The sequence below is a fragment of the Vombatus ursinus genome, unplaced genomic scaffold, assembly GCF_900497805.2.
Source record: "Vombatus ursinus unplaced genomic scaffold, bare-nosed wombat genome assembly UNPS02014774.1, whole genome shotgun sequence".
Classification (NCBI taxonomy): domain Eukaryota; kingdom Metazoa; phylum Chordata; class Mammalia; order Diprotodontia; family Vombatidae; genus Vombatus; species Vombatus ursinus.
In genome coordinates this window covers 7,916,054-7,938,145 of record NW_020954552.1, presented here as the reverse complement: position 1 = coordinate 7,938,145, position 22,092 = coordinate 7,916,054, and the positions used below count along the sequence as shown (strand labels likewise).

Here is a 22,092-nt window from a genome sequence, read left to right as displayed (position 1 = left end):
TATCAAACTTTCTGTTACTATATTTATTTGCTTGTGTATATTGTGTACCTAAACTGTTCCACTGATTAATCTATTTTTTAAACAATACCAAATTCCTTTAATGATTACTGTTTTGTGGTAGAGTTTGGAAACTACTCACTTTTTTCATTATTATCCTTGAGATTGTGGACATTTTGTTCTGCCCCAAGAATTTTATTATTTTTTTTCTAGCTATATAAAATATTCCTTTGGTAGTTTGATTAATAAGTAAATTAAGTTAGGTAGTATTATAATTTTTTTGACTCAATCTAAACATGAAGAATTAATGTTTCTCTTTATATCTTTATTTCTACAAAGAGTGTTTTATAATTGGATTCATATGGTTGCTGGGAGTATCTTGGTAGATATACCACCAAATATTTTATAGCTTGTATAGTTATTTCAAAAGGAATTTCTCTTTCTAGCTCTTCCTGTTGGTCCTTGTTGTAATATTACATGGATGCTGATAGTTTATGTGGATTTATTTTATATCCCGCAACATTACTGAATATATTGCTTTGATTTATTTTTGGAATGACTATAGAATTTTCTAAGTAAATCATGTCATCTGCAAAAAATGATGCTTTTGTTTGCTGAAATGGTCAGTAAACATTAATGAAGTGGCTACTATGTGCCAGACACTGCGCTAAGTCCAAGGAACACAAAGAAAGGCAAAAAACAGTCCACTGCTCTCAAGGAGCTCAGAGTCTAACAGAGGACACAGAATGGAAACAACTGTATACAGAGAGGCTATATACCTATTTGTCTTTCTTATGTTATTACTACAACTAGCATTTGTATCGCTATGTTAAACTGTAGTAGTGTTAATGGGCATCTATGCTTTACCCCTGACCTCACTGGAAAGGACTCTTATTTTTATCCATTATACATAACGTTTCTTCTTGAATTTTAGTAAATATTACAAGGTTCATTTATTCCTCTGCTTTTCTGAATTTTTAATAGAAACGTGTTAGATTTTGTCAAAAGCCTTTTCAGTATCTACTCACATAAACATGTTTTTATAATTTCTATTATTTACCTTTTTTTATTTTAAATAAACTCTGAATTCTTGCTATAAACTCAAGGTAATCATAAGATATAATCTTCATTTTAAGTGTTTGCTTCAATGTTTATTGGGGATATTAATCTCTAATTTTCTTTCTCTACCATTTTTTTGGTTTAATTATCAAGACCACATTTGTATCACAGAAATAACTTGGAAGAGTACATACTGTTTTGAACATATTACAGAATTTACTCATAAATCTCTGGTACTAGGGATTTCTCCCCTCTCCTTTTTTCAGTAGTTCATTTGTGGATTAATTTTTTTTGTCTAATACTGGCTTTTTAAGTAGTCTATCTCGTCTTTCGGTAATCTGCGTATTTTATATTTTTGCAAATATTCCTCTATTTCTTATAAGTTAGCAGTTCTCAGGCTTTGTTGTCTCAGGACCCCTCTATCTACACAAAAATTACTGAGGAACCCAAAAGGAGTTTTGTTTATGAGAGTTAGACCCTTTGATACTTACTCTATTAGAAATTAAAACATCTTAGTACTATTAGAAAAAGTTTTAAGCTTGCAAGTCCCTGAAAGAGTATCAGGAATCCCAGGGGATCACACTTTGAGAACTGTTGCCTTAAGTTATGTGTTTCATTAGCATGTAAGTAGGCAAAATAGTTTCTGATGAATTCATTTATCTGATAAGATTATTCAGATAAATTTCATTTTTGAAATGAACAATTTGGTAATGTTCCTCTCTTTTTAAAAATTAAATTACCTAACTTTATATTACTAGGTTTTTTTTAAAGCAGCTTTTAGTTTAATCAATTAAACAATTTTTGGCTTAGAATTTTATTAATCTTTTTTATTCTTAAAATTTCTACTTTGTTGCTTATTTGAGAATTTGATCTGTTACTGTTCAAGATTTTTTTAGTTACCAACCCAACTTGACTCACTCTTTCTCTTTTTGGTTTAAAGATATAAGTTAGTTTAAAGATACAACAAGTTTTTTGTATATGAACTGCTTTAGTGGCATCTCTTAGGCTTTGCAATGTTGTCTCATTTATTGTCATTTTCTTTGATGAAATTTTTCTATAATTTGTTCTTTTACCCACCAGTTCTTTGAATCATGTTTAGTTTTCAATTAATTTTAGTCTCCAATTACTAAACATAAATTTATTGCACTGAGGTCTTACTGCCCCCCAAACGGTCAATATTTATAAAGATATGGCATATAAAATCCTTTGTATTCTAATCAGTTAATCAGCAGATTTTTTTTGTTTTTTTTTTTAGGCAATTAGGGGTAAGTGACTTGCCCAGGGTCACACAGCTAATAAGGGTCAAGTGTTTGGTCCAAGGCCGGATTTGAACTCAGGTCCTCCTGACTTCAGGGCTGATGCTCTATCCACTGCGCCACCTAGCTGCCCCTAATCAGCAGAGATTTATCATCTCTAAAGGGTTAAAAGGAGTGCATTATGGTTACCTAGGTATTTCTATTAATTTTTCCTTTAAATAGTTAGATGCTATGCTATTTGGTGCACATATATTAAGTATTGGTGTTGATTCATTCTTTATGGTACCTTTATACAAAGTGATTTTTTTTTTTATCACATCCATGTTTATTGCATCCGTATCTACCTCTGCTACCTCTGCTTTTTTTTAGTTCAGCTGGACCATAACAGATTTTGCTCTAGGCCTTAATTTTAACTATGACAATCTTTGCGTTTCAAGTCTGTTTCTTGTTTCTTGTAAATAACACATTGTGGGATTCTGTTTTCTAATCCATTCTGCCATCCTCTTCATTTTATGAGTAAGTTTATCTATTCATATTCAGTGTTATGATTGTTAATTGTGTTTCCTTCCATCTTGTCCTATTGTACTTTTTCCTTTCTTTATTCTCATATGTTTCTTTATACATATAGAGTTAACAAAAAAAAAAAAAGGAATTTGCCTGTCACTTATACTAGGCAACTAGGTGGCACAGTAGGCCACCCTATGGGAATCAGGAAGATTTGGGTTCAAATTCAGCCTTAGACACTAGCTTTGTGACCCTGGGCAAGTCACTTAACCTCTGTTTGCCTCAGGTTCCTCAACTGCAAAATGGGAATAATAATAACAGCAATTACACCCCAGCAATGTTGTGAGGATCAAATGGGTTATTCACAAAGAGTTAGCACAGTGCCTAACATACAGTAGGAGCTTAATAAATGTTAGTTTCCTCTTCATAAATGAAATGGACTGTTACAGCTATTTTCTTCTCCTTTACCCTGATTCTAGGGTTTTTTTTCTTACTCTTTATTTCTTTCCTTTTGATCTTCCTTTCAAATTCCTCTTTCTAACATTCAAATTTGTTTTGTTTATAACAATATCCTTACCTATGCTATTTTCCCTTTTAGATTCCACTCTCCCTTTTCCCTGCCCCCTTTTAATTCTCTTTTGTGTTTGAAATATTTTAGCAGCAAAATATGCATATATGTATTTGGAGAGGTGTAATTATGTTCAATCTTCCTTTGTCTAGTTCAAGTGAAAGGTTCATTTACCTATTCCTCCCACCCTTTCTTCATTTATATATTCTTCATCTTATGTACTACTATAAGATAAGTGATTTTCCTCCCCCTCTTCCTCTTTTTTCCTCCAGTGTAGAACTCTAGTTCTCCCATTCTGGGATGTTCTCCCAAGACCACTGAAAACAAGAAAATCACCAAGAGGCCTTCTGTTACTTTTATTTTTTTCTATGACCTTTAAAGATATTAGAATTCTGAGAACTCATGTTTCTTATCCCTCTATTAACATGTAAACTATTCGCCTTCACATATCCCTTTTCAATTTAATTAATGTGTATCTTCTATGTTTCTCTTAGCAAGTGTACTTTCATGTCAAAATGTTTATTCAGTTTTGGTCTTGAAAGATTCATTCCCCTCTCACTACATCCCTCTTCCCCTCTGCAGTATACTTATTTTTTGTCATATATGCTATCCTCAATTGTAAGCGCTTATCTTTCACCTTTTGGAATTGTATATTCCAAGCTCACCTCTCCTACAACATAATAGTTGCTGAGTCTTGCATGAGCCTTACTGTGGATCCTTTTTTGGCTGCTCATAGTATTTTTTCTTTGACATGGAAGCTTTGGATTTTGGCTATGATGTTCCTGGGAATTTTCACCTTGGATTTTCTTGGAGTGACCAGTTGATTATTTTCATTTTCACTTTATATTCTTGTTCTAAGAGCTCTGAACAATTTTCATTTATAAATAACTTCTTGAAATATGGTATCCCCTTTTTTATTTGGTAGGGGGGTGGGTAGGTTTGTCTTGTTTTCAAGTGGTTCAGTAATTCTTAGATTCTCTCTCCCTGACCTTTTTTTCTGGGTTACTTTATTTTAATAATATTTCTTAGACTTGTATGTTTTCTTTTTTCAATGCTTTAATATTTCTTTTTACCTTCCCGAGTCACTTTCTGTTTGACCCAATCAAATTTTCAGAGCATTCAGTTCTTGAGTGAGATTGTCCACTGCTGGTCCTAAGGTATCAATTCTCCTTGCCATTCTTTCCTAACCATTTCATTATGTATCACTTATTTCATTTCTTCCAGGTATTCTTGTAGTGTTTATGACCAGGACATTTTTTTTTCTAAAGCTTTACCTGAACTTGTAGTGGGATCACTATTCTCATTTGAATTTACCCCCTGGGCACTTTTCAATCCAAGTTATTTCTTCATGATATTCAGAGTTGTCCTTGGTTTGTTCATCTTATCAGTTTCAGTATCAAAGCTGGGAGGGTTAACAGGGGGCAGGCGAGCTGTGTCAAGCTCTGTAACTAAATAACATGGTCATGGTCTGCCTAGTCCTAAATGATGGTAAATGTTAGGTACATGCTTCAAGGGAGTTCAGTGCTACTCTGGTGCTAGACTGCCTGGGGACTCCCTCTTGCTGTGCTGAGCTCCTGTTGCCAGCTTCAGAGATACCTCAAGCTGGCCAAAAGTCTTTCTCCCACCACTAGGCTTAGGCTGCTAGTATCACATTGATCTCACCTGAGTTCCCTGGGTAGGGCTGTTCCCTTCAGAAATTCACTGGGCTTCAGGGACATCCAAGGTTGGTCTTTGTATATGTCTTGTCTCCTATCATTGAACTCAGGGTTACTGGCGCCAAGTATGCCATGCCAATAATTTCCACAGACTGCCCTGTACTGTTTTCCATCTACCTAAGTTTGTCTACCTCAGAGTCTCCAATGGCTTCAGGAGACCCTTATGAATCCCTGGACTAAGTAGAGGGATCTATAGGTAACTTTTCTTATTTCTTTTTACAATGGTGGGTTTCTAAGCCCCAGTGGTGTATTTGCAGGGGATCTGGTTTTCTCTACTTCCAGAGATGATGCCATCTGGTCACAATCCCAGTCATTTTTCCATTTAGCTGCAACTTCCTTTTGTTATTTACAACAAAAAAAACATAGATACCAACATTAATGTGGTTCAGTTTGTCAGCTTGTAGGTAAACAAATAAACATCTCACATTAAGGGAAATAACTGTTCTAAAAACAAAAGGTACCCATAAAACTTTTCTTAAATCTCACAATTAGGAAACTAAAAGCTAAAATTACAGACAGCAGAAAAACTAAGTAATTTTTAGCATTGTAAATCCCCGTTTCTCCCACTCTATCACTGTTTACTCCAGAAGAGTAAAAGAGGGTTACAGAGGACTGGGAGTCATTTTTCTGTTGTTGTTTCAAGGGTTAATGATCACAGATCTGGAACTAGAGCAGGGATCTCAGAGATCAATTAGTTCAAACCCCTAATTTTACAGATGAGGGAACAAAGACCCAGAAAAGTCAAGTGCCTTGACATCTAACTAAGGTCACACAAATAAATCAGGAATCAAACTCCAGTACTCTTTTTTTCTCCCCCAAGTACTCTTGATATGGTCATAGGATTCATCAGATCTTGGTAAAAGAATCTCTCTTTAAACAATGAGATCTTTCCACTGAGCAATACTTGAAGAATTTCCAGCTTAACTGAAACCTGCCAGGTCTTACTTCAATCCATTGGTAAAGCCCTGGAGCTCTCAAAGTCAGCTCTCCACCACAATGAAACATCAGACTAATACTCAGACTTTCAAAATACAATAATGACAAAGCTAGCCAAGAGATTTATAAGAAAAAAGTACCTCTGTAAAATTTAGAAAGTCTACGAAGAATGGAATATAAAGTTCAGAGTACTAAACATATTAATACAGAACAATTAAGGTATAAACTACAAACACCTGCTAGGGAATTTCTATATTGGCAGGGAGGTTGGGCTAGTTGATTGCTATATTTCTTTCTCTCTCTAAGATTCTATTATTTCTTTCTATGGTTTTTTGTTTTTAATTAAAACCTTTTTAGTCACTGCTATCAAAAATTAGAAAGAAGACAGTATTCATCTTGAAAGACCAAATCAATCAACAAACATTTATTTTAAGGAGCTAGGTGATACAGTGGGTAGAGTGCCAGGCCTGGAGTCAGGAAGACTTATCTTTCTGAGTTCAAATCTGGCCTGATATTTACTAGCTGTGTGATCCTGGGTAAGTCACTTAACCCTATTTGCCTTAGTTTCCTCATCTGTAAAATGATCTAGTATCTTTGCTAAAACCCCAAATGGGTCAATGAAGACTAGAACATGACTGAAACAAATGAACAACAACATGTGCCAGGCACTATACTAGGCACTAGGTATACAAACACAATAAATGGAAAAGAAAGAGATACAAAGAAGATTTTATATCCCTTCTTTCTCCTCCCTATTGCTGCTAGCAGTAAAATTCCTCATAAAACTTCCAGAGGGTTGTGTGCTTACTTCTGGGATAAGACAAGGAAGAAAGGAAAATGATAGTACAGTGCATTGAAGTGGTATGGAAATATATATCCCTATGTATTATACCCCATCCTAATGCAACATAACACTGTATCATTCTCCACTATAAATGCTTAAGTAAAAGAAAATAGTTTTCAACTTAAAGATGAATATATTTAAATTAACATTAATATCACTTTATTGTAGAAAAATGAAAACTTAAAAAGAAAAGGCAGATGAAGGATAGTAAAGAAAGGAGGCAAAAGGCAGATAGCAGATAAAGGGTCTAACTCAGAACCAGAAGGACCTAGGTTCAAGTTCCATCTCTGACACATAACTGATGTGTGACCCTAGGCAAGTTCAAAAGAAGGAACTGACCAGCAATAACATTGTTTCCTCATCCAGGAGAGTTTCTTATATCACATAAAACAAATCAGCTTCCTATGTCTAATTTTTATTTCTCAAGTTTAGAGACCAAAACCCTATTTGCTTCACAGACAGATTTGAGTTCTCTTTCTCTATATAATTCAGAAAGTCATCATATTAAGGTGATTCCATAACCTAAGTTCAAGGTTCATAATTTCAAGTGTTCCTATAAATCCTCCTCCTTGAGGATAACTCCCTATCTTATCCACCACAGCAACTGATGCAAATCTTTTCTTCTCTTATTAAAATTTCAGTCATACCCAAAAGCCATAATTATGGCAAATGACTTGTGCTCTACTTTACAGAGAAAATTGAGAACATCCAAAGAGATCACTTTTGATTCATTTCTGCTTCTCAAAACTTCTCAGTATTATTACTTATTATCTCTTCTTCCCTGCTACCTCAGAGTATGAAGTATTCTTATTCTTTGTTAAAGCTAATCCTCTTTCTATACACTTCCCCCTTCAATTCCATTCCTCCCTGCCTCCTCTAGGATCTTACTCCAACCAACATCCCCTCTTTCTCATGCAACTTCTACCTTTACCTTTCCAGTGGCCCAATCTCATCTGCCTACAATCATACTCAGGCCTTAAAAAGCCTTGCCTTCATCTGTCTATGCCATAGGACCAGAGAGAATGTCATAGATTTAGGGCTGGAAGAGACCTCAGAAGCCATCTAATCCAACCCCCTCATTTTATAAATGAGAAAAGTAAGGACTAAAGTGGTTAAGTGACTTCATTCAGAAACTTTCTGAATCTCAGAATTTCAAAATTGGAAAGGACATTATAGGCCATCTACTCCAACTGATTATTGAACAGGAATGCCCTCTATAACATCCTTGGCATGTAGTCATACAGTTGCCATCTGAAGACCACCAATGAAGAGCAGAACTTCCTTCCATTAGCAGCTCTTGCAATACAATCTAAGGTCCTTGAGGAAAGAGACTGTATCAATTTTGTCTTTGTATATCCAGGGCATGTACAAAATAAATCTTGATGAATTGAAATGAATTCCCAAGACAGCCCATCCTATTTTTTAAAAGCTCTCACTGGCTTCTGTCATTCCTCAGAGTCATTTACTATTACATGAAAAAACTGAACTGTTTTGGAAAAGAAGGAGGAAAAAGTTCCACCTTCCTCCCCCGCTTCCTCCTCCCCCACTATACTTTGCTGCTAGCAGCGAAAAACTTAACCTGTATGACTTTACAAAGGGTAAGGTGTTTACTTCTGGAATACGACAATTTGGAGGAATACAAGTGAAGTAAGACAGTGAAAGAAAAACTTCAATCAGAAATAAGAGTAACAATACAAAGAAGGTCCACAATAATGGAACTCTGAGACCTGGAAAGAAAGGATCTTAGATATTAACTAGTCCAACCCCTTCATCTAAAAAGGGGGTGACATGGGGCAGCTAGGTGGCACAGTGGATAGAGCACCGGCCCTGAGGTCAGGAAGACCTGAGTTCAAATCCAGCCTCAGACCAAACAGTTGACACTTATTATCTGTGTGACCCTGGGCAAGTCATTTAACCCCAACTATCTAAAAATTAAAAAAAAAATTAAAAAAAATATAAAGGAGGTGACAGAAGCCAACAAAATTTAGTTAAGTATCATTGAGACATTTTTTACCAAAAGGAAGCCCTGTCCTCTACAGCTTCTAACTCTAGATTCTCTCCCAATCTAGGCATCATACTGCTGGATTCCTATCAAAGACTTGTGGCTTGGGAAGAACTTTCCTCCATTTGTGAAAAATCTGTCCCCACTAACCTATGGAAATCTAAATTCTCAAAGGTCACCAATGCCCTCCTAAAAACATCATGCACAGTGTAGGGCTATAACCTTGTAAAAATTACCGTGCTTTTCTGGCTCTCAGTTTCCTAACTTAAAATGAATACAACATAACAATCTTTCACACCCCTTCTAGTTCTCAATCTATGCTCTTAAGACCCTAAATGGATTATTTCACTACTTTTCTTCTTAAACATATTTGAAGAGTTCACCCTAATGACCACCACCTTCTTCTGAATATTTCTCCTCCCCTGGCGTCAGACACATCAAGCTGTTCCTAAACAGGGTATTCCAAAAGTCTTAATACATTTTTAAACTTTAATAGCTATAAATCCTGCATTTCCAAACAATATTGTTATCTTGCCTGCCTTATCACTTTCCAATGTGTGTTCACCAAGGTTCTACCCTTGACCACCTTTTCTATTCTTTCCCTTAGCAATCTCATTTACTCCCAACTTCAACTGATATGCAAATATTTATGTCCAACCCATATCTCTTTTCTGAGCTCCTGACCTTCATCTTCAACAGCTTACTAAAAAGACTTTTATCTCTATTTTTGCTAACACTGTTCCTGATCCTTAGAAGATCTTTTCACTCTCTGCTATGTACATATCCCATAAAGCCTAATTCAAACACTCTTACCTCCAGGACTCCTACTTCACCAGCTGTCCCAATAGTAACCAAACTCAACATATCTAAAAACCAAATGATTTTTTACCCCCAAACTATTCTCCCCTCTGATACACTTTAATTATCATTAATATTATCAGTCACCCATTATTTCATATCCAAAATCTTGGGATTTTCTTTGATTTTTCCCCTTTCCCATAGAAATAGAATCAGAGAATCAGAATCAGAGTTGAAAGGTACCTCCAAAGTCATCTAATCCAACTCATTTCTAAAGAAGAATCCTTCCTACAAATGTCTTGCATGACTCCACATGTATAATCTATGTGCCTCAGTTTCCTCATTTATAAAACAGTGCTAATAACAGCATTTACCACGCAGAGGAATTGTGAGGGCAAAGTGAAATATTTGCAAAGTGTTTTACAATCTTAAATATAAATGCTAGCTCTTCCCTACAAGCAGTTGCCTGGCTTCCACATGAAGACTTCAAGTGAAGAAGACACCACCGCACAGTCAATTTCACTTTGGGGCAGTTCTGACAGGTTCCCCAAAGTGTGAAAATTTAAGTTTAAAAGTTCTTTTATCCAACTGATTTTGCCCATTGTAATTCCACAGAACCTTTGCATCTGTACTTTCCTCTCTATTACTATTGATACTACCTGTAGTAAAGGTCTTCACACAAACTAAATGTACTTTCTCTACCTGCCAATGAATGTTATATTCCACTACCAAACATCTTCCTCATGTGCAGATTTTGTCAGCTCATTAAGAATTTTAAATATTATGTAGTACGTTCCTCTAAAAAACCATAAATGTTCACAAGGGCAAGAATCATCTCTTATCTAAATTATGTGTCTCCTCCAAAGTCATAGGAATCTTGAACAAGGAAAGTTTAACTACATGATAAAACAAAATTACACAATTCTATTTCTTTCCGTTTATCATTGATAATCTATTTTCTGGAGCCTTAGAGTTGATTCTTGACTTTTTACACACCTTCATAAGAGAAGTTAGGTCTAAGAGAATGAAGAAAAGAATTTTAGTAGAGGGCATTATTATCTGAGAAATTTTACTAAATATTGATAAAGTTTCCTTTCTTTATGTAAGTGTGCAAAGGAGAAATATTTTTTAATATTTTCAGTTGAACTAAAAAAGGTTTTATTATGCTTCCACAACTGACACATTCCTATAGTGAACTGCTATCAATGTCTTTATCTTCAATATTTCTAATTTATTTTATCAGTCATACTCCATGCATCTATACAGACTTTTGAGTATTGTCCCTGACCCTCTTCCCAGTCATTGTGTCTTTTGAAATATATTGGGAACCTCTAAATGCTATTCTTCACTTTACCTGCTGCAGTGTCTGGATTAGCATTTCTACCGAGGAACTTTTCTACCTTCCCTGACCTTTTCTGTTTAAAGTCACATTAGCCTGTCTCCAAACAACGATATTTTTCTTAATCCTAAACAGGCTCCTTCTCTATATTATGAACTATGATCCCATAAGCCAAATCTCAGTTCCCTAATACCATCTGTAAGGCAAATATACATTTTCTATAGCCTACTTTTCTCTGTTATGCTCCTTAACTTCAATCAGCTATAGTGCTGTAAGTAGTACCTCTGCCTTTCAGTTTCCTGCTCAGGTCTTCCTAATCTCTAGAGATTCTTTCCAGATTCTTCTAGTATCATTTTTTTCTAATGCAAATCTCAGGAAATGTTAAACATTTTCTGATTTTATAAGTCTAAGAGGGCAATCTGTCACATTCCAGATGCAGGCTTTGGGAAGGCTGTATATCTATTGATTTTTCATCTAAGGGCAATACAGGTCTTCTTTTCTACCTCTCAGGAGTCACCTAAGACCATAACAAGTCTCTTCTTTCTTTACCTATATACACATTCTTGACAGCATCTGTAGATTATTCTCATATATTTCCAAGGAGTATGAAAAGCTGCTACCACCTCAGAAGGTATAGACATATCCTCTGTGGGTATTATGGACCACCAACTGCTCCTCCCTACCCCTTTCTGGATACTCTTCCACTTATCAATGTCCTTCTTAAATTGTGATAAAACACAATGCCCTAGATGAGGTCTATGTGGGCCAGGCACAAGGCTATAAGTGCTAAGGATACAAGAAAGGCAGAAACAGTGTACAAATTTCTCCTCCACAAATTGAACCTCTACCCCAATTCACCAGTCCAAACCACTTCAAGTCATCTATATAATTTTCTCCTTCTCTTAGTAAGATCAAGTCCTTGTCTCTTCTCTTCTGTTCCTTCTCCCTTCTCTTCTGTTCCTTCTCCCACAACTTTCTATTGAAGGCCCAATTGCTTCATACAAAGTCCCTAAAGTGCACATAACATAGAGCTACACTGTCAGAAATATTCCAGGCTCACTCACATCTTAGAAATGCCCTCTCCCTTATGTTACCTGTTTATTCTTTGTTATTTAATGTTTTCTCTGTCTAAAAAAAAAAAAAATTAAACATTCCCTGTAAGTTTTTTATTGTACCACTACACAGCAACAAGATTAATTTTCCTAAAATCAAGCAGGAAGCTCTGACATTGAAAAAAGGGAAAGTAAAGCCAAAGGTCATTAGTTAATTGTTGGGTTCTGTAACAATGTATATTACGATAAAAATCAATTTATTTCCTCGTTAAGGGTGCTATTTATATGACCACATAAAATGACTGATAAGTAATTCAGAGATATTTCGAAAATACTTGTTGCTTATCTAAAAAAAGTTAAGTACATTAGCTTATCAAAGAAACAAAATAATCACAGCCCAGCACAGTTCCAGGTATTCTTGGACACTCAAATATTGGTTGCAGCTTGTGTTCTTAAAAGTCTGGACAACTCCTTTAAAGTACTTTCCTAAAGAGCCATTTCTATAGTCTAAGCATATATGGCACTTCGGCACCGTAGTGCATGCTCACACACAACAATCTGAAAGGATGCTTCCCTCAAGAGACCACCAGACATTCCCAGAAACACACATCAGGGAAGGAAAAGAAATTCCCACTAGTGGGGATCTGAAACATACACATAACTCTTTCTCATCTAACCTTCCCCCACCCCTCCACCTGCCCCATTAATCCTACAATCCTGTCCCTACTCTTCTAAGAGCAAGACAAGAGTAGAGTTTGAGATAGTGCAATTGACCGCCACTGATAATGGGGAAGGGAAGAAAAACATTCTTCTACTTCTACTACCTTTCTTATAAACTATTCAGCACTTTCCTCAGCCCCCACAGAGTTTTTCTGAAAAGTGGATGAATCTTACTACAAGTATTTCAGTACACTTATCCAAAGACTAGATTACCTAAGTGGCAGAATCATAGAATCTTAGAGCTGTAAGGAATCTCAGAGGTGATCTAAGATAGGGGTGTCAAACCCAAACAGAAACAGAGTCATTAAATTATAATAAGGATCCTGCTGTGGGCACATTAATATTATTTATATTTTACTGTATCTGTATTTATTTTGTTAAATATTTTCCAATGAACATTTTAATCTGATTTGGCCTCACTCAAGAGTGTTTACTATCTCTAATCTAGTCCAGCTTAACAGAAATTCCTTCTATAATATTCCCAACAAATAATCATCCAGCTTTTATTTGAAGATCACCAATGAAGGGGACCATTACTTCTCAAGATTAGACAGCAAACCCCAAAGAGTTATTTTTTTTCTATTAAGAGAAAAAAAAAGGAAGTATTTGGGGAAGAAAGATAGAAAGATTTTCCATTTCGCTTACTCCAAGGACAGAAATGGTAGAAAAGAATGCTATTATATGCTTTTGCAATGAGATGGGGAGAAGGGAAATCCTGGTCAAAAGTAAGAAGTAGTAACAGTATAAAGATAAGTAGGCCACATCCTTAAGACCACAATCATATAACTTTAAGAGCTAGAAAAGTATTTAGATGTTAACTAGTCCAACCCACTCACTCTGCACAGAAAAAGACTGTTGGTGATGGAAGCCAGCTCAATAATGGTAAAGTCCCAGATGCCCACTACTTCTTACTCTAGATCCCCTTCCCACTATATTGAAAGAAGCCTCCACACGAGCCACTATCAATGACTTGGATCTCTAGCTAATCCACAAATGACAGGGAAGTGATGCTGGCACCCCAATTTGCAGCTCTGAACAAATTTTCCATCATAAGCATTCCATCATATACATGTTAACACAATAAAAACAATGTAATTGTAATCTGTTTAAAAACATCCAAGTATACACAACAAAAATATATCTAAAACCACAGAAAAACTCTTAGAGGTCATCCAGTTCAAATGTAAGCTGATCTTCATTGCAGCAACTTTACCTTGACTTTGTTCCAATCTATAGCTATAAACAGTATTTTTACCCATGTTTAGTTTTATGATGAAACATCCCCAGTTATACTCACAGATTAGAATTTCAGGATTCAATAAAACTAGACTACAGAAGCTGAGCATCTTGCATCTTAGGTATCACTTAACCACTGCCTACCTCAGTTTCCTATACTACAAAATGGGAATAATAATAGCACCTACCTCATAAGGTTGTTATGAGGATCAAAGAGATAATATTTATAAAGCTTTCAGCACAGTATTTCACATAGAATAGGTGCAATACAAATGCTATTCCCTTTCTTTCCCTTTCCTCACAGTGCCTAGCTCATAGTTATTATATAAAGAAAAATGTCGGGGGCAGAGGGTCCCTACCCTTCTGAACCTCATGGCCTAATAGGGGGATAATGGCACACAAACCATTTATGTAAACAAATATATTAAACATTCACAGTGACACAAAATGAAAAACAACCACAATATCTACCCTCAAGATGTTTACAAGTTAATAAGAGGAATAAGAAAAGTACACAAGCATGAGACAAGGAAGAATATAGTAAGAAGAAAGGAGCAGACTAGAAATGTTTTGAACTAGAACTGGAATGCCTCATAAGAATCCAAAACAACTTTGCTAAAAAAAAAAAAAAAACATTATCTTTCCCCTAAACACCGCCCTTCTCCAGAATTTCCCTATTAATGTTGAGGGCATCAGTATCTTTCCAGTCACCCAGATTCACAAGCTCAGTGATGTCTTCAACTCCTTATTCTCCCTCACCACTCATATCCAATCAGTTGTAAAATCTTGTTTTTATTCCTACATCTCATCTTCTCTGTACTTCCACACTATAATTATAGTTCATTTGCTCATCAACTCTCACCTTAAGTATTTCAATAGCCTCCTTTCTGATCTCCCTACATCAAAACTCTCTGCACTCTAATCCATCCTCCACAAAGTCACCAAAGTGGCTATTCTCCTATAGCACACATCTGATTATGCCCTCATAACCATCATTGGGCGGAAACAACTCCTGAGAAGGGGCTAGTCATCCCCACAACTTCCACACACAGGGCAGGCAAGTCAGCTTAGTAGAAGCAGCCAGGCATCTGGTGGGAGAGACAGGAGGCAGCTTGTGCCAGGCAGGTCAAACCACCACAACTACCCTGACCATCATCTTCCCCCAGACCTTGATGTGTACAGCCCAGGACCCTAAACTTAAGAGCCTTGGGAGTGGCACTGCTTCCAGCCCAGTGCCCCCAGCCACCATCCTGGGAAGCAACCTCTGTGGTGATGCAACCTGTGGTGATGGAAACTGCTCCTACAAGGGGTACATGCCATAGCTACCAAAGAACCAAAAAAGAAAATTCTTGACACCAAAGACCTTGGCACCATCAAACAGGTCACTAACAGAAACTGATATGATCTTATCAGTAGAAATTATATTAAAGAAACATTAACATTTTCTTTGCTGCTGTACCCCAAGGACCTTGAGCCTTTTCCATAACTTGCAACTTAAATCTTTCCTATGTGTTGACTCTCCCATTAGAATAGAAGGGCCTTGTGAGCAGAGACTGTTTTACTTTCCTACTTGTGCTTTCCATATACTAAGCACTAAATAAATTATTCATAGGTTATTCAATCATTAAAAACAAAAACAAACAAACAACTTCAGCAGCTCTCTATTAATTCTAGGATCCAATATTAAACTCTTCTGTCTGGCATAAAGTTCTTCACAGTTTGACCTCTTCCCACTTCTCCAGTCTTCTTACATGTTACTTCTCTCTACTCTATGGTTCAGCCAGACTATTCTATTCCTTTTTCTTCATAGATGATGACATTTCTCCTATCTCCATGCCTTTACGTTCCTGAGACATTGTTTTTCCAGATCTCCAGCCCTCAGAATCCTTGATTTCCTTTAAAACTCAGTTTAAGCACCACTATTAAAGTCTTTCCTGAATTTCACTAGATGCCATCTTGCATTGAATTTGCTTATTATTAAATCCTAAAATTGTAATAAGACTTTGGAACATCCTGTATATGAAAACATATATGTATGTGTATTTACATACATATACATGCATACACATACATGTATGTCTTCTATTTGAATGTAAACTCCTTCAAGCCTTCTGAGTCCAAGTGTTACAGAACAAATCCTTTAATTAAGGGGATTTGTTCTGCTCTAGCCTCAGCCTCTCCAGTGGCTGGGATTAGAAGCACAGGCCATCATGCCTAGCAACCAATTTATTTAAATAATATCTGCCAAAAAGTAATATTAACATATCCTAATTAAAACTTTTAAAGTATTCATAGTACTCAAACTTTAAAAGTTTTTTTTTTCAAAAAGTTAAACTGTATGGTTACATGGCTCAGAAAAATAGTATCCCTGTGACTTGACACCCAAAGAGGCCTCAGTCCTTCACAGTTTCTTACTCTAACAGTGTATAAGGAAGTTTCTTTCATGGACTGTGATCTAAACTTTGAGTGCAAGTAAGGACTGTTCAATGCTTGACAAACTCTTGCTCAAGGTTGTCATTTGTTGTAATATGATGCTTCTATTAGAAATGTTCTTCTGGATAGGGCTGCTTCTTTTACCAGGACTTAGAACATTACATTGCACACTGTAAGCATACTATATGTTTGTTAAATTGAGCTTTTAAATGTCCTTTGATTTTCAAGAATCAAGTCTGTTTATTAGGTTTAAATTTTTTTCTGAAGTTGGCAAAAAAGACTATATATAATATATATACATAATATGTATTAGAGAAAAAATGGACTCAGAATTGTTAATAAAGTAAAATATTCTAAATAAAAGGAAATTATAATTTAATCGTCATGGGTAAAATGATTAGATTTACATTACTAATTTGTAGATTTAGTTACCTAATCAGTTTCTTCTAACTAGAAAAGAGTGCTGTAAGCTGGTCATTTACACTACTTTCTATGTTCTATAAACAGGCTTTATTTATTTTTTCATTTTATTTTTGATACATAACCAGAGAAGACTCTAGCCTTTTACTCCTTTGGTAAGTTTTCTAAAAATGGAGCTTAAAAAAATAATCCTGGGCCTTTTGGGGTACATTTATTAGTATAATAGGAATACTGTTCTTGTTATGTGTACCAGTTGATTTGGAGGCATGACATGTCAGAGAAAAGAAAAACAGAACATCTTGACTTTTAAAAATATTAATTAACTGTGAGAAAAAAAGAGTAAATCAGCATATTATTTAAGGTTATAGCGATGAGAACTAAAAACATAAACATCCCTAACTCTGGAAATGTAGATAAAATGAAGAAAAGTAAACTACAGAAGAAGCCAATTCCAGTAAATTGAAAATGCTGGGCAATGGCAACAGTAATCAGACAAAGTTTATGTACAGTATAGAAATAGACAGTATATTTTCCTTTGTTCATTAAGAACAAAGTCTTGAGGTTTTGCAAAGGTTACACATATAACTTTGGGTAGCAATCTAAGTTTTCAATTCTCTGGAATATTATTTTAGATTCGAATAATCAACCCATTTCTCACTTTCACAAAAGCTAAGTGGTTCAGCCCAGGAGCAGGTAGGGATGTGTTTTCAGCCCACTTCACCAATGGGGAAACTAAGGCTAAAATTAACTGACAGAACATAAAAAAATACTAGTATGTTAGACCTCTGATAATATGGCTCATTATTCCACCTTTGAAGGGATTCTTTGTGGAATAGTATGATTGTTCATCCAATACAACTGATATCCACAACTGCCCTTTTAAAAGTCCATTATGGATCCATGATCCATTAATTTAAATGTTCGATAGAAGCTATTTGTATTTTCATCCTCAACACAGTATGTAGTACCAAATGTGTCTGGAGATATGCTACACTTTCCCCCTTCATGACTGGTTTATATACAACTTGAGTATGACTTATAATCAGTGTTACTTTTCAGTGTATCCTTTTCTTTTAAAGAACTCTCATTTCATGGATGTAGCCTAATATCAAACTAATAAATGAACTTTTGGGCTCAAAATTATTTTTTAAGAGCTTCACTGGGTGGCCTACTACTTTTAGTATTCTGTAATATGTTGAACAAATATATATATTCATTTTTTTGTTCTTTAATTATGTAAGTTAGCCTTCACTTTTTTTCAGAATGAAGTTACCTTAAAGAAAAGTCTAGCCCTATAAGTTATTTAAACTGAATAAGCAAGTGTACACATTTTCTGAAGAAAATTGTGTGGCAACTCACCTAATTGGATTATTCACTGGGGTAAAATATACTGTACTATAGAATTTAAGGCTGAAAGGAAGCTTAGACGTCATTTAAACTCAATAAAATAAGGAAACTGAAGCCCAAAGGGGTTAAGTGACTTGCCTAAGGTGAGAAGTAAATAGCAGAAACTGGATTCAGACACAGATCCTCTGACTCCTAATCTACTGCGCTCTCCATTATACCACACTGCCAACTTGTACATTAAATAATGCAGTATAGTACAATCTAAGGGACAAATGAGAATAGGTATAAAATATGAACTAAAGGGTCTCATAATACAGTTCACTACGGTTTAGACTCAAAGTCTTTTAGAAGTCGCAAAAACCAAAAATAAGCAAAAAACCCCAACACCCTAGACATTATCTGGATGTTCCAAACAGATGACCCTGAAAAGGTATCAAATGAAGGTTAACATTCACCGAGGGCAGGCAGCCTATGCTGATGCTGGTACAGTGCAACAGTTTTTACACAAGCACCAATCCCTTTCAAGCCCCCAAAGATGCTGAGGCTGATTTTACTACTATTCTTACCCGAAAGAAGGAAAATAGATCTACTACGTGAAGGAAATACTTTGCATTCATTTTTTAGTCTTAGAATTTTTTTTTTTTAAATCATTCCATTTTCTGATGCAAGGATGCGCGGGTCTTCTCCCATGGGCGCAGAAGGTTGCCCATCCGGAGGCATTGGTTAGTGAGATCACGGTCCTCGTCCTGCCTCAACTTTGCGCACAGTAGGTACTGCACGGATGTTTGTTGGGCAGGTTTACACGGCCTCAAACACGCTCGTTTCCCGGTGGGAATCCTGCTAGTGTGTTACCTAGCGGTCTCCTTCCCCGAGGATCACAGTGAGGGACGCCCCGCCGGAGCCCCGGGACCCACAGCCACCTGCAGGGCAGGACCAGGAGCCGGGTGGGCTCCGCCTCCTGGGCTGGGCACTTGGGTCTCACCCGCCTCCCACCGATCCTGGAAGGGAATGGCCAGGCCCTCCCTCCCAAGGCATGCACCCCAGGCCCGCGCTTCCTGAACACGCGGACTCACCATGGCGCCGGAGCAAGGTGATCCCACCTCCTGATTTCCCCGGGACGATCCGGAATGTCTCACCTTCCCGTCCGGGAATTTCTGACTCCTTCCAGGAGCGGGGGGTCTTCCGGCCCCAGCCGGAAGACGAGAGAGAGCGGGACAGGAAGTCCCGCCTCTCCAGCTACACGCCGAGTCGACCTAGCGGCACACAGCCAGCGAGAGGACGCAGGGGCGTCTTCTGTTAAAAAAAAAAAAAAAAAAAAGACTTCCGGGGAGCCCCCGAGACTTCTGCGAGGGGGGGGGGGCTCCGCCGGGGGGGGGGGCCGTCCGCCGCGCCGGCGCCGGGGGGGGGGAGGGGAGGAAGGAGACAGCGGTTGCCAGGCCAGAAGTGGAGGAGGAGCTGCGGGAGCGCGGGCTCCCTGGCGGGTGAGGATGCGCGTGCGCGCGGCGGGGTTCGCGGCGCCCTTCGGAGACCAGGAGGAGGAGAGTGCTGGCCGTGCACGGGGGCTGAGCAGGTGCAGGAGCTGCAAAGACCGGGCCCACCTAAGAGGTGGCCGGCCCCGGGCGGCAGAAGATGGGCCTGGCCTCCCTTCGTCCTTACGCTCGACTCACGTGGCTAGAGCAGTTTCCTGCACCGCCCCGCCCCCACCGTGCTTGCAACACCTGGGCAGGTGGGCACTTGTGTGTCCAGGTGACTATCTTTAACTGCATGGACACCCCCAACTCCCTGGCTTTCCTTTCCATCCCCTTTCTTTCTCATGGTGACCTTCCCCTTAATTTTCCATTTATGACCTCTTCAAGCCTTCTCACCTTGGCAGGGAGAAAGCTAAGACTGTTGAATCAGCCCGTGACTTTGACCGATAACGTTCTTGGTTATTTACGGAGACCAGAAGAAGCTAGGAATGCTTGAGAGTCTGTCGGTCAATCAGTTAGCATTTAATTAGCGCCGACTGGGTGCCAGGCATTGTGGTGAACGCTGAGGATACAAGAAGAGGCGAGACACTGTTGCCCTCAAGAAGCTTACAATGTAGCGTGGATAACATGCAAACAAATATATACAAAGCAAACTATGTAGAGGATGCATAGGAAGTAATTAAAAGAGGGAAAGCACTAGAATGAAGAGTTAGCAAGGTTTCCTGTAGAAAGTAAGATTTTAGTTGGGACTTAACGGAAAACAGTGAGGTCAGTAATCTCAGCAGAGAAGGAAAAGTGTTGCCTGGCATGGAAGACAATGCACATAGTGTTTTGTTGCTATAATAGCCAGGAGCCTTTGTTGCTGGATGGAATATTGTATGATGGGGAGTAAGTTGTAAAAAGACTGGAAAGGTAGAACAGGGCTAGGTTCCGTCTGTCTTCTTACCATCCCAGCCCAAGACCATTCTGCAGGACTAGAGGGAAATCAGGCAGAATGGCATCAGGAAAAAAAAAAAACCTATTTCTAGCAATGATTTAACCCTTCGTGGGATGGGGGGAGGGAGGAGAGAGAAGAAAAGAAATGATACTCTTACAGATGATGGCTGTGCCCCTCACCAAGTGCTCAGCAACGTTTTTTTGTGCCATCTGATCCTGCAGCTCTGCATATTCAGCTTCAGCTTCACCTGCAGCTTCGGTATAGTGAAAAAAATCACTGAATTTAGAGCCAGAGAATCTGGATTCAAATACTGCCTCTACTATTTACTATGTGACTTTGGGAAATACTATGATGTTGTTCTCAAATGAGGGAGTTGGATTGGACTAGAACCCATAAAGTCCCTTCAGCTAAACAATTCTTGAGGTATCCCCAATTTCTCTTGGGAATTTTGAGGCACTGATGCTTCAAGAGAAGATGCCGAAAGCAAAAGTGTAGTGATTCCACCCTACCTCCTCTCTTCAAGTAGGCACTAGAATCTGTCTTGTGATCCAGAAAGCCCTGACCAAAAACAAACAAAAGAAGGATGGGCAAGTTATATGGGACAAGAGAAGGGTACAAAGTAGACGGTGGAGTAGAATGATAAGACTTATAATAGTATCTAGTAGAGATAAGGTGATGAAATTGGGGCTTTCTGAGGCTGTTGATTATTGTAGGAATCTTCCTCACTAAGCCCTCATTTTTACCATATACTGTGGCACTTAGACTAGGAGCAGCTACCCATGGAGAGTGGCAGTGATCATTTGAGAGCTCTCTGTAATTGCTTCCTTTTGAAAGCAGTAACCATCTCCATAAAAAGGTATGAAAAGAAAGAATTTATGAGTTAAAAGATCTGACATCAAACTCAAGACAATGCATTCTCCTAAATTGGGCATTTTCTTTGAGATTGTCTCCATATATGTTCCAGTCAGGTGCAAATTTTTGTCAGGGTAGAATTTATTCCTGCAAAAATGAGGCCTGAGGGAAATCACAACTAGATGTCTAGCTGCTTAACTGTTTATTGCTAAAACCAGAAGTTTCTGCACTCTGGTTCCTGTTCAGTACTCCCACTTTGTGACGATGATAACATCTGGTTAGTATCCTTTAATTTCAGTTGACTGACTGCCCCCATCACAACAAATTACTAAATAGATCCCTAATAAAATGGGACCAAATTGTGAGCAGTTTATATCCATTTGTAGAAGTTGGTATATTTTACCCAAACCATTTCATTCTATGGCAGGCGGTAGCCCCACAACCTCAGGGGAGTAATAGGATTTAAAGCCAAAAGGGACCATAGAGATCATCTAGCTCCCCATTTTATAGATGAGGAAACTGCCTGCATATAAGTTTCTAGTTTTACCATACGCAGAGAAGAATTCCCAAGAGGAGAGGAACAGGAAAGCACAAGGGAAAAGCATGAA

At 37.7% G+C, this 22,092-nt stretch overlaps 1 protein-coding gene across 2 annotated transcripts in view; it reads right to left on the bottom strand.

Moving 5' to 3' along the window:
* TMEM161B (transmembrane protein 161B) overlaps positions 1 to 19,426 on the bottom strand; it is a 104,758-nt gene extending 85,332 nt beyond the window's left edge. The window contains exon 1 of one of the 2 annotated variants that reach the window (XM_027864326.1): positions 19,363 to 19,426. Coding sequence is in view for 1 of the 2 variants with exons in the window: in XM_027864325.1 (XP_027720126.1) it covers positions 19,300 to 19,302 (3 nt within the window). In the remaining variant the exon portion in view is untranslated. Of the gene's footprint in view, positions 1 to 19,299 lie in introns of both variants that reach the window. The other variant, XM_027864325.1, reaches the window with a different exon arrangement.
* Positions 19,427 to 22,092: the final 2,666 nt, after the last annotated feature.